We start from the raw sequence: 13,868 nt of genomic DNA, 5'->3' as shown, positions 1-13,868 counted from the left end.
TCTTTGGAGGTTTGCAATGACTGTGGCATTTTTCAGTATGAGGAAGGGCATGGAGTTGGCATAAGCTAGCACTGGGTACTTTGGATGTATGGTTAAAAAGTTTGAGATTAAATACCGAACGACTAGAATGTCACAGAAACGTTCATTATAAGAAAGAGGAGAAGCAACCAAAATCCCAACAAGGTACTTGGTCCTTTTAAGCTGTTATTTATTTATTTATTTATTTATTTATTTATTTATTTATTGTTATAAAAAATTGTTTTAAGCTTTTGAGCCATGTGTTACCCTTTTTACTTCCTATTATATGACTAACACTGAGTAGGCTCTGTTAAAATAATTCAGGATGCAAAGTTGAAGATGTATAGCTTAAGGACTTTGATAAACTTTAGAACAGCTTTGTAGTGATTTATTTCTAGTTTAACTAGTGACAGTTTTCCAGAAAGGCAGTTGTATTAGTTCGTTCTCACACTGCTATAAAGACATAAATTTATAAAGAGGTTTAATTGGCTCATGGTTTTGCAGGCTGTACAGGCCTCTCAGGAGGCCTCAGGAAACTTACAATCATGGGGGAACGTGAAGGGCAGACAGGTACATCTTTACATGGCTGGCAGGAGAGACAGAGAGAGCAAAGAGGGAGGTGCTACACACTTTCAGACAACCAGATCTCGTGAGAACTCATTCACTCTCATGAGAACAGCAAGGGGGAAGTCCATCTCCATGATTCAGTCACCTCCTACTAGACCCCTCCTCTGATACTGGGGATTACAGTTTGACACAAGATTTGGGTGTAGACACAGAGCCAAACCATATCAGCAGTCCTTCCCAAAATACATGATTTAAGTGGTAAGTACAATATGGGAAGAATGTGGAAACAGCTTTGTTTGTAGTGGGAGTGTAACTACCCACTTTCAATGAAGGTACACTCTAAAACTGTAGTGTTTCCATGACTAGAAATAAAAATATATGCATAAATTTTTCTGAGAATGTTATTATGGATACTCTAATTGTTGAAAACATCTCATATATCAATATTAGCCTGTATATAATTAATACAATTCAATACAAAAATAAAATTTAAAAGTTATGTCAAAATGTGAAACCTGTTTTGTACAAATAAAGTTAACACATTTTTCTCCCCTTAAATTAGGCTAGAGATGGGAATGACTATAGTTTGGGACTAACACCAACAGGAGTCCTTGTTTTTGAAGGAGATACCAAAATTGGCTTATTTTTTTGGTAAGCAAGAGTTATTGTCGAAGATACTATTGTTTTGGTTTTTAATGAGTAAAACCATTTATATAAAGTTAATACATAAACTAGAGTTTGGAAATCAAATAGTTTTGAAAAACTTGTCAGTGAAAGCAGCTGTCTCCTATCACACTACTATGCATCATTTTTCCCACTCTCCAGAGGCAATTATTAAAATTCTTCTAGCTGTATTTCCCATTAGTTTCAAAGTATACCACAATATCTATCTTGATATAAATATTTATATTTTTATATATATCAGATGTTTACATGGGCACTTTCTTCCTTCATGTAGTTATGCTTTTAATATTTATTATTCCACAATCCCTTTACTCCCTATTGTGTAAGAGGAAGATGTTAATATTTTTATCCCTTCTATAAGCTATGCTCCTTATATTGTTCCAGCTTTTATTGTTCATACTTGTAAATTACATTTACGTTTTACTTTTACATCAAGGATAGATTTTACTTGGATTTCTTGGCCATAATTGAGTCCACCAGGTTTTGTCTGGTATTCTAAAAGCTGAGAATCAGTTGTGCTTACAATAAGATGTGTCTATCAGAACTAGTACAGAGCTTAGGTGTATACTTGTGTACACTAGACAGGGACTATTGGCGCAAAGACCTTTGGTATCAAACTCAAATTCTGACACATCCAGTTACTTTTAACATAGCCCACTAAGTCTATTTTTAGCCATTTCTGCTTTATATATCCCATGAAACTGCACCCTAACATTTGCTGGCCATAGATAAGGCAAGCTCTGTAGGTTAAAGGACCCCAAAACCATGGCTGCCTTTCTGAGTTCTCTGACTTTGATCCCTCACACTTAACTGCTGAATGCCATCCCCTAGGCACTTAGGCCCCCTCTCAGATTCCCCTCTTGACTGAGTTTCCTTGCCCTCTTCCCCATCTGCTGGTAGCCTTGCAGCTGCTGTCTCTGGAAGGTCACCTGCTATTGAAGGACCACCTCTATCATGCAACCCTTTCCAAGCACTGCTCAATAAAGCCTGTTATGCAGTACTTTTTCTTGATCAGCTCTGAAGTCTTGGAACTCACAACTGGTATTACATTTCCTTTCTGTTTAGCTTTTTGTTTTTGTTCTAGAGCTTTTGGCTTCCCTATCTCACATACCCCACATATCCCTTTAAATTACCTACCTTTGTCTTCTCCTCAAGCTTTTTTTAAGTTATCAAGGGTTGCATTAAATGGTTCTTCTGTTCCCCTTGGAACTGTTTGCTGCTCAGGTTGCTCTCCATTTTTTATCTTGAGACTTCCCTTTCCCGTGTTCTCAGCTAGGATCCTGTGTAGTCCTCCCATGGTTTCCTTTTTCTTCGTCCCCTCCACCCCCTCCAACTGCCTAAGTAAAGGAAGTAACTGCCTAAGAAAAGTAATTTGTTTGAATCCTTAAATGCCTTAAAATGATATTTTGTCTTTCATTCTTTCTTGATAATTAGGCTGAGAATTGAATTTTAGGTTGAAAATTATTTCCCTCAAAAAATTGAAGGTAGTATTTCATTTAGTTTTGCATCTGGGTGTTCTTGCTAGGGACTCTGAGAAACTTCAGTTGAACACCTTTACAGTTGTCCCTTGACGGGTGAGGAACCGCGGGCAATAATCTTCTCATTTCTTGGGTGTTAAATCACCTCATGCCTCCAGCTTGTCCTGTGGGCAAATGGAACTTGATTCCAGGCCTTAAGAATGGGTTAGGCAGAGAGATAAAGAAAGCGCCTTTTGTACCTTTTCATAAGGTTGTCTTGAGAGTTAATTAATACTTGTAAAGCACTTAGAAGACTACTTAGGGCAGGCCAGATGGCTCACTCCTGTAATCCCCGCCAAGGCGGGGGGCTCACTTGAGGTCAGGAGTTCGAGACCAGCCTGGCCAACATGGTGAAACCCTGTCTCTACTGAAAATACAAAGATTAACCAGGCATGGCATGGTGGCGCATGCCTGTAATCCCAGCTACTCTGAAGGCTGAGGCAGGAGAATTGCTTGAACCTGGGAGGTGGAGGTTGTAGTGAGCCGAGATCACACCACTGCACTCCAGCCTGGGTGACAGAGCGAGATTCTGTTTGCTTTCCTTCTCCTGCTATTATTTATTTATTATTATTTTTTTAGTAAAGCTCTTGCAAAGAAGTTATATTTTACATCTATTTTATATGTTATATTTAAAGATTGGTCAATGGGAGTGAGTGTCACATTGTTTCGACATCCACAATTTATGGAAATACAGAGTTCAAATGTGGTTTGGAATTTACAAGTAGGGAGATACAGTTGGAAAGTGGGCCATAAAGCGAGGTTAAAAAAATTAAGATGTATTTCCTCAAAACAAAATTCGTGTTGAAAACAGAGTTGAGGCTGGTTGCAGTGACTCACATCTGTGAGAAGACTTCCAACACTTTGGGAGACCAGGGTGGGAGGATCACTTGAGCCCAGGAATTCGAGACCAGCCTGGGCAACATAGCGAGATGCTGTCTCTACAAAGAATACAAAAATTAGCCTGGTGTGGTGTGGGAGTAAGGCTGAGGCAGGAGGATTACTGGAGCCTGGGAGTTCACGGCTGCAGTGATCTATGAACACACTACTGCACTCCACCCTGTGCGACGGAGTCCACCCTGTGCGATGGAGTGAGAACCTATCTCAAGCAAACAAAAAGAAAAGAATTGGAAACCATCATCAGTGTTTTTCTTTGTGGCTTTTTTGGAAGCTTTATGTTCATTCCTATGTCTAGTTCCTGTGTTGCTGCTCTGCTTTAACACTGAAACAATTTTACCTAGACTTAAAGAATCTTTTACACCATAATTGAGACCTATCAAATACATAGATTTCTTGGTTTCTTTTTCCTTAATATTTTAAATGTCTGATATGTGCAGCCTCAATTTTGTCAGAGGTCATTTTTGAAATATGTACTGTTTTTCTGTTTCCTTTCTTTTGATGGGTATTGCAAATTATGTTTACCCTTCTGTCAATTTTTAATTCAGGAGTTAGATGGTTAAATGTATATGAAGTAAAAACAATTTTTTTCATATTTAGAGAACATTTATTTGTAATTTGGCTTTTATTATTTTATTATATTATAGGCCGAAGATAACCAGATTGGATTTTAAGAAGAATAAATTAACCTTGGTGGTTGTAGAAGATGATGATCAGGTAGGAATGAAATTATATTACTTGTTTTACAGTGACTGTATTATGTGGTAACTTATTTCCCTAAAAGAGGGAATGTACCTCATTGTTTTATAGAGCCACAGAATGGAAACAGTATAATTAATGCTTTAAATAATTTCCTTACTTGGGTCATACCATCCTAAAAATATGGTTTTCTGCCCTTAGGATGAAAAATAATATAAAAGTCTCTTCTTGTTTCTTCATTGATAATATATCTGAGGTACATAAAAAATTACATTTAAGTGACTTTTTTTTTTTTTTTTTAATTTTTTTAAAGACAGGGTCTCTCTCAGTCACCCAGGCTGGAATGCAGTGGCACTATCATAGCTCACTGCAACCTTGACCCTCTAGGCTCAAGTGATCCTCCCACCTCAGCCTCCTGAGTAGCTGGGACTGCAGGCACATGCCACCACGCCCGGCTAATTTTTCCATTTATTTGTAGAGGCAGGGATCTCAGTATGTTGCCAAGGTTGCTCTCAAACTCTGGCCTTAAGTAATCCTCCCATCTTGGCTTCTCAACATGTTGAGATTACAGGAGTAAGCCACTGTGGCATACCAACTTTATCTATTTATTAACTGATCAAAAAGATCTACCTAATAATAATAAAGCCTTTTGAATTAAAGATTACCGTTGTATCAGTTACAGTGTGGTTCTTAATTGATACATGCATGGATGCAAGTCACATGCATGTATTAATGCACATCTTAATGCAAGAAGCCAGATTTAAAAAATTACGTATTGAATGATTCCATTTATATGATACTTTAGAAAAGGCAAGAAGAATTTTACTTTATGCAAATTAATAAATTTTAACATATGCATACAGATATAAATAAAAGCAATTTCAGCAAAATATTAACAGTTGTTGAATCTAGACACTATGTATATGGGTATTCAGTTTTTCTGTATGTTTAAACATTTTTATAATGAAAATATTTTTTTTTCAGGCTTAGTTCACTTTATTTTTCTTGTATAAAAACCCTATGTTGTAGCCACAGCTGGAGCCTGGGTCCACTGCACGGAGACTCTGGTGTGGGTCTTGACAAGGTGGTCAGTGAATTCCTGATAGGGAGACTTGGTAAATACAGTCTCCTTCCAGAGGTCAGGGGTCAGGTAGCTGTAGGTCTTAGAGATGGCATCAAAGGTGGCCTTGGCGAAGTTGCCCAGGGTGGCAGTGCAGCCCCGGGCTGAGGTGTAGCAGTCATCGATACCAGCCATCATAGGCAGCTTCTTGGGCACAGGCACTGAGATGATGCCAGTGCCCCTGGGTGCAGGGATGAGGTGCACCAGCACAGAGCCACAGCGGCCTGTCACCTTGCAAGGGACAGTGTGGGGTTGCCGATCTTGTTCCCCCAGTAGCCTCTGCGCACGGGGACAATGGAGAGTTTGGCCAGGATGATGGCCCCACGGATGGTGGTGGCCACCTCCTTGGAGCACGTAACACCCAGACCGACGTGGCCATTGTAGTCCCCGATAGCAACAAACGCCTTGAACCTGGTGCACCGGCATCATCTTCAAAACCTCGTCTTTGAGGGAGGCCCCCAAGAAAAAGTCAGTGATCTCAGATTCTTTAATGGGCAGGGAGAAGAGGTAGATCTCCTCCAGGGACTTGATCTTCATGTCCTTGACCAAGCGGCCCAGCTTGGTGACTGGCATCCACTCCTTATCCTCGGCCTTGCCTGCGTGAGCTCCGTGGCCTTGGCCCGGGCCCCAGATGCCACTGCTGAAACCTTCGCGGAAGCCACAGCAGTTCCCCATCCCAGGGCCACCAGGGCCTCCGGGTCCCCCCGTTGCACTGGCATCATCCACCATTTGGTGTTTTCTCGGAGAAGAAGAAAAGATTTTTTTAAAATCCAGTTCTTTCATTTTCCTCTCCTCGGTAATTTCACCGCCGTACTTTTCCTATTTTAAACACACAATGGAATATCATGCAGCCATAAAAAAGAATGAGATCTTTTTTGCGGGAACATGGATGGAGCTGGAGGATATTATCCTTAGCAAAGTAATGCAAGAACAGAAAACCAAATACTACATGTTCTTACTTACAAGTTGGAGCTAAATGATAAGAAATTATGGACACAAAGAAGGCAAGAACAGACACTGGGGTCTACTTGAGTGGGGAGGGTGGGAGGAGGGAGAAGAGTAGAACTGAGAGATAACTGGGCTTAATACCTGGGTGATGAAATAACACGTACAGCAAACCACCATGACATGTGTTTACCTGTGTAACAAACCATCTCTTGTACCCCAAACCGAAAATAAAAGTTAAAAAACCAAAAAGAGTGCTGCTGTGAACACTAAGGTGTGTGTGTGTGCATTTAGCCAAATCTCTTTCCAAAGTATTTAATACGAGTGTATACTCCCACCAGCAATGTTATTGGTTATTTTTGTTGTTGTTGTTATTTTTTTAAAAAATGTTTAAAAAAAATGTTATTTTTTTTTTTCTGGAATTCTGTCTTTCTCATTTTAGCCATTCTTGTGGAGTAGAATGTGGTTTTAGTTTGTGTTCCCCTAATGATGACTCTGGTTTAGTACTTACTTTTATGAAATACCTACTCAAATCTTTTGCTCATTTTTCTATTAGGTCATGTGCCTTTTATTCATTGAAAAAATTATTTATATGTTCTGGATATTAGTTCTTTGTCAGGTATTAGTGTTGCAAGTATCGTCTGCTCCTTGGCTTACCCTTTTTCCACTACTTTTATTTTTAGATGACATGTAATAATTGGACATATTTATTGTATACAGAGTGATGTTTTGATACATGTATACAATGTGTAATTATCAAATCAGGGTAATCAGCATATCCATCTTTACTGTCTTAATAGTGTCTTTAAATAACCTGAAAAGTACCAAAAATTATAAAATAGATAACCATCTTATTTAGGATCTAGATTTAACATTTTTTACATTGAGCTTTAGATCTCTTTTAGAAACAGATAAATACAATTATGTACATGAATAAATAATACCAACTAAAGTCTAACCCCCTGATTACCTACCCCCTTTCTTCTGGTACCTGGTCACCATTTTTGGAGGGTATTATTCTCATATATATTTTGTAACTTTTTCCAGATATTAACACATATTAGAATTGTTAAAAACTTGCATAATTATATATATTTGCAGCTTGCCTGTTTTATCTAAATGTGTACCTATGTAGATCTAACATATATATGCTATTGTGTAATATGAATAAACAATAGCACATTCATTCATTCATCATTTATTCACTTATCCCTCTGTATAATTTTTTACATATGCCGCTATTTACTTGACCATTTCTCTTTTTTTGGACGTTTAGGGTTTGTGCCAAGTTTTACTATTATAAATGAGACTGAGGAAATATATATCTTCATATATAACTTTTGATGTTTAGGAAATAATTTTCCCTGGAGAGGCAGTATGACTTAGTTGTTAGAGGTGTGTGTAGATTCTGGAGCAAGGCTAATGGTTAAGTTCATTTCTGGTTTTCTTTCTTAATAGCTTTGTGACTTTGGGCTTAATTTCTTTGAGCCCCAGTTTCCTCATCTATGAAATGGGGCTAATGATAGTATCTACTTACTGAGATAATTTATGTGAAATCCTTAGAAAAATTTCTATGTGAATGTTAACTATTATAATTAGACTCCTGGTAGTGTGGTTACTAGGACAAAGATGTGAGCATTTTTAGGGCTGTCGATATATACTGCCAGATCTAATATGATCCCTCAAATTATAATTACACAGTTATCCCAAATAATGGCAGATGAAATCTCATTTTATGTCTCTCTGACAAATGAGATCATGTAAGTAGAGGGGAATAACTCTTAGGAATAATTTTGTATTGGCTGAGAAAATGAACAACTTGATTTCAACTCTGCCCTTATGTCGATACTATAAAGAGTGTCTGAATTTCAGGGAGCACACTAGATCCTTTATTCATGGATGTGTTTGTATCTCAGAAATAGGAGATAGGACTGTTTGAACTAGTCATCATCCTTTTATATATCTTTTCTTTTTCAGGGCAAAGAACAGGAGCATACATTTGTCTTTAGACTGGATCATCCGAAAGCATGCAAACATTTGTGGAAATGTGCTGTGGAGCATCATGCCTTCTTCCGCCTTCGAGGCCCTGTCCAAAAGAGTTCTCATCGATCAGGATTTATTCGACTAGGATCACGATTTAGATACAGGTTAATTTTAATAGCTGTTTTATCTATCTTTCATTGCATACAGTCCAAAAAATTTAGGCCAACCTTTTTATTTTTACAGATTAGGTAGAGAGGAATAAAGTGGTTTGCCAGCATCTTCCATTGACCAAAATGAAATAGAAAAAGTGGTATTGTTATTGGTTATAATTTCTCGAATAGATGGGAAAACAGTAATTGTATAATGGCTTTTATATCCCTCTGGATGTTTATTTTATATATTAACCCACTCCCAATTTATCTATTTAACAAGAGTTTTATGCACTCTCCACCCAACACTGGATACCATATAGAAAAGGGTTTCTTGCACTGAATGAGATATTAGTCTGGATAACATTTATGGTCCTTTATAAGCCTGAAGTTCATTATTCTCATGACTCCTTGTTTGTTGTCATGAGTTAGAAATGTTTTGGTTTACTGGAGAGTGGATTATTGGTTGTGAGTGTTCTGCATGCCATGGAAATCAGTTACAGAAGGAATGGATTGTTCCAATAATGTGGCAAGTTGATTGCGTGGAGTTAATAGAAGTAGTATTCTGTTCTACTTATGTTAAAATAAGGAGACATTTTCTGAACAGAATTTAAATGGAAATCAAGGAGAATAAGACAATAGTCTTAAAAAACATTTCTGGAAAATTATACTGAAAAGTGTGTATCACAATTAGAAAAAGTAACTGAAAATATTCTTTTAATTACACACTTTGCACTGAGGAATGTAGATGGGAATGAGAGGGAGTTTCCATAAAAGGACAGATATTCCAAACTTATTTAATGTGTACTTAGGTGATATGCATACATACAAGAAAAATAAAACCAACATAATCTGTTGCATAGTTCACAAAAGCCTAAAGAGTGAAAGAATGATGTGGTAAAGAGAGAGATCAAGACTATTAGTAGTTGTTCCTGTGGGATGAAGTTTAGGATGATTCTTTTAAGGAGAACCTGAAGGTAGACTGTCTTATTTGTGTTTGCTTTATTACTGTAGACCTAAAATGTCCCTTCTGTTTTGCCTCATTTAGTGGGAAAACAGAGTATCAGACCACAAAAACCAATAAAGCAAGAAGATCAACATCCTTTGAAAGAAGGCCCAGCAAACGATATTCTAGACGAACTCTACAAATGAAAGGTGAAGTGCAACCCTCTTTCAACGGATTATTTTTCCTTGACAATTAATTATGTGCTGGTGTTGTTTCCATAAGAGGAAGTTACTCAATCTCCTCCTCAGGTCTGTTCCAGTCAACTAAAGTACTTTCCTGGCAGAATCAATTTCATGGGATACATAGAGAAAAATTGCCTGTATTATTAGCAGAGATTAAACTTTATGTTAATCCCAATTCAAATGATAGTCTGAGGTTATGTTCAGTTTTTGTATACAAAACTGTGTTTCTGTAGAGCAACATATTCTCTCCCTTTTTGACTTACAGATCTCATTCTAAAACATCCCTTAATCCCCTTAGGAATTTTTTAAAATATTATTTTTATTTATTTATTTATTTTGAGATAGTCTCACTCTGTCGCTTAGGTTGGAGTGCAGTGGTGTGATCTCAGGTCACTGCAACCTCCACCTCCCAGATTCAAGTGATTCTCATGCCTCAGCCTCCTGAGTAGCTGGGGTTACAGGCATGTGCCACCACTCTTGGCTCATTTTTATATTTTTAGTAGAGACAGAGTTTGCCATGTTGGCCAGGCTGGTCTTGAACTACTGACCTCAAGTGATCTGCCCACCTTGGCCTCCCCAATCCTAAAAGGATTACAGGCATGCCTGGCCAAAACATTGTCTTGTGATGAATTTTTTTAAGTAAAATGTATTTCATATTGTATTATAATATTAAGGATTCTATTAAATACTATTTTAAAATATATTCATCATTGTTACACATAGACATTTCCTAATTCATAATTGTTACTTGCTGGTTAAGATCGATTATATAAGAAAAAGCATTGTTTACCTTGACAAATAAATTAAACCTTGTGTTTGGTTTTAAACTGAATTTGCATTAAAATGCAAATTTAATTTTAAGTATTTCCACTGTCAGAGTCATCACGAGTTGTCCAAAAACAACTGTAATGATCTGATGTTTGGCAGTATTGACTTTTTTATAAAAATGATTTATACTCATAAGTTTTGGTGTGGCTATAAATTAAATATACATCTATAAATGAATTGTGAAGATTTTAAAACCCTAAGTTTCCTCTTGGTTTCCGCTGATGAGAATTCGTAATCTGTCAGCTCACTCTGGAGGCTTACAGATTGGTTCTGTTTAAAAGGTGGAGATATATATGCATTCTGTTGCTTTATTTAAAAAATGAAAATAATTGCCATTGTTGACTTTATGGTGTGAACCCCAAGACACTTTGGTGAATTGAAGGTTTTTAGATTTATGGTTGGGGCCAAATGTGGTGGCTCACACCATTAATCCCAGCACTTTGGGAGGCCAGCGTGAGAGAATTGCTTAAGCCCACAAGCTCAACTCTCAGGAGTTCGAGACCAGCCTGAGCAACAGTAGTGAGACCCACCCGTATCTCTACAAAAACACAAAAGACCCTTTCTCAAAGAAAGAAATGTATGATTGTGAAACATGGCTTATAAAGCAATTAAAGTTTTGCTTTGAGTAGTGCAGCAGTTTATCATGTAAGATAAAACTAATGAGGTGTTATCTTTTTTCTTCTGTTAGCATGTGCTACAAAACCTGAAGAACTTAGGTAAGTAATGGTTTGCAACTTAGGAATTGATACAGAATGTTTGGAATTTATGTAGTTGCTATCATTAAGCAAATATTTAAGACCTATCAAAATGTCAGGTTGTCCCTAACGCACCAGGGATATATCAGGGAATAAATAAACATGTAATGCCAGATAAAATTGACATGATGTAAAATTAGAGCAGTTTAAGGAAGTAAAGAATGGGGTTGGGGCAGATGAGCCATTCATGAAGAGAATGACATACATTTGTTATTGGCAAGTGGCTGAGGATCTAAAGATAAATTATGATCCTTGTACATAGGAGCACAAAGAACAAAATTGATTTGCAAATAAGCAATTTTATTCCTGGGATAAATCCCAGTTGGTTGTGGTGTATAGTCCTTCTTTATGTTGTATGTTGCTGGATTTCATTAGCCTAGTATGTTTTTGGATTTGTGTGTCTATTCATCAGAGATATTGGCCTATAGTTTTCTTATAATGTCATTGTCTGGTTTTTTATGTGGGGTGGGTAATACTGGCTTTACAAAATAAGTTTGTATATGTTCCCTCCTCATCTATTTCTTGGGAAGAATTTGTAAATAATTGATATTAATTATTTAAATGTATGGTAGAATTCACCATTAAAGCCATCTTTCTCTTTATGTGAAGCTTAGAAATTCTTGTGAGATATCTATTCAGATTTTCTTTTCTTCTCTTTTTTTTGCGGGGGGGTGGTGGTGCAGGGCCTAGCTCTTTCACCCAGGCTACAGTCCAGCAGCTTGAGCATGGCTTGGCTCACTGCAGCCTCACCCTCCTAGGCTCAAGTAATCCTTCTAGGCACTTGCTATCATGCCTGGCTAATTTTTAAATTTTTTGTAGAGATGGGGCCTCCCTGTGTTGCCCAGGCTGGTCTCAAACTCCTGGGCTCAAGCAATCTTCCTGCCTCCGCCTCACATCTTGCTGGGATTACAGGCATGAGCCACAGCACAGGGCCCTCCCTAATTCTCTTTTTCTTGATTCAGTTTGGGAGTTGTTGTCTTTCTAGAGTTTATCTGTTTTATCTATGGTATCTAGTTTGTTGGCATACAGTTTGTATTCCCTTTTCCTTTGTATTTCTAAAAGGTCCATAGTAATATCTCCTCATTCCTTTCTGATTTTTAGGATTTTGAGGTTTTTTTTTCTTGACTAGTATAGCAAAAGGTTTGTCAATTTTGTTGACCTTATCAAATAAAACCAGCTTTTGGTTTCATTGATTTTTCTGTTTTTCTGTTTCATTAATTTTTGCTCTGTATTATTTTTTCCTTCTGCTTGCTTTAGGTTTACTTTGCTGTTTTTCTAGTATCTTAAGATGGAAGATTAGGTTATCTGAGATATTTATTTTTTAACATTTAAAGATATTAAATTTCCTTTCAAGCACTGCTTTAATTCAATAAGTTTTGCTATGTTGTGTTCTTGTTTTTTGGTTGTCTCAAATTATTTTCTAACTTGTGATTTCTTCTTTGACTTGTTTGATTACTTAGGAGTATGTTGCTAAATTTCTATGTATTTGTGAACGTCAAAATTTTATTTTTTTCTAAATTTATTCCATAATGGGTAGAGGACATACTTTGTATGATTTCAGTCCCTTTCAACTTAATGAGACTTGTTTTATGACCCCTCCATATGAGTCATCCAGGAAAATAGTTTATGTGTACTTAAGAAGAGTATATATTTTGCTGTTTCTGAGTGGAGTGTTTCATAGATGTGTGTTAGTTTATTGTGTTCAGATCTTCTGTTTCATTGTTCATCTTTTGCCTAGTTTTAATCCGTTTTTGAGAGAGGAGTATTGTAGTCTACAACTATTGTCTATTTCTCCCTTCAGTTCGTTTCTGTTTTTGTTTCATGTATGTTGTGAATTTGGGGTAGGTATGTATGTGTTGATAATTGTTATAGTATACTGATGGACTATTCTTTTTATTGTGATAAAATGTTCCTTTTTATGTCTAGTAACTTTTGTTTTAAAGTTGATTTTATTTGATGTAAATATTGCCAGTCCAGTTTTCATATAGTTGCTTTTCCATGATATAACCTTTTCATCAAGTCTGGAAGTTTTCACCCATTATTTCTCTAGATATTCTTTATGCTCTCTTTCTCTTCTCCTTCTGGAATTTTCATTAACATGTAAGTTGTTACACTTGATGGCTTCCTACAGGTTTCCAAGTCTTTTCACTTCTCTTGATACTTTTTTTTTTCAGACTATGTAATCTCACTCGACCTGTCTTCAAGCTTACTGATTCTTTTACCTACTCAAATCTGCTATGGAGCACCCCCTTTGTTAATTTATTTCTGCTGCTGTATCTTTCAATTCCAGAATTTCTCTCTGGTTCTTTTTTATAATGTCTATGTAATGATACTCTCAATTTGTGAGACACAGTTGTCATACTTTATTTCTTTAGATGTGGTTTCCTTAGTTCTTGAACATATTTAAAATGGATGATTTAAACTATAGAGAACTAGAGGAGTATTAGCCCCATCTTCTTTGCTGCACCCACCAGAAGTAGAGCTACCACCACACCGAGACTGGACAAGGGACAGAAAAGCA

At 36.9% G+C, this 13,868-nt stretch overlaps 1 protein-coding gene across 7 annotated transcripts in view; it reads left to right on the top strand.

Moving 5' to 3' along the window:
* The window catches only part of EPB41L5 (erythrocyte membrane protein band 4.1 like 5), a 169,427-nt gene that overhangs the window by 56,593 nt on the left and 98,966 nt on the right, over positions 1–13,868 (top strand). For all 7 annotated transcript variants that reach the window (XM_074008827.1, XM_015431975.3, XM_015431974.3 and 4 more), the window contains exons 10-14: positions 1,148–1,236; positions 4,328–4,397; positions 8,422–8,591; positions 9,625–9,731; positions 11,281–11,308. In XM_074008827.1, the coding sequence (XP_073864928.1) occupies positions 1,148–1,236; positions 4,328–4,397; positions 8,422–8,591; positions 9,625–9,731; positions 11,281–11,308 (464 nt within the window). The remainder of the gene's footprint in view (positions 1–1,147; positions 1,237–4,327; positions 4,398–8,421; positions 8,592–9,624; positions 9,732–11,280; positions 11,309–13,868) is intronic.

This window comes from Macaca fascicularis, chromosome 12, assembly GCF_037993035.2.
Source record: "Macaca fascicularis isolate 582-1 chromosome 12, T2T-MFA8v1.1".
Taxonomy (NCBI): Eukaryota; Metazoa; Chordata; class Mammalia; order Primates; family Cercopithecidae; genus Macaca; species Macaca fascicularis.
The sequence above is the reverse complement of the archived record's forward strand: the minus strand, read 5'-3'. Positions and strand labels throughout refer to the sequence as shown.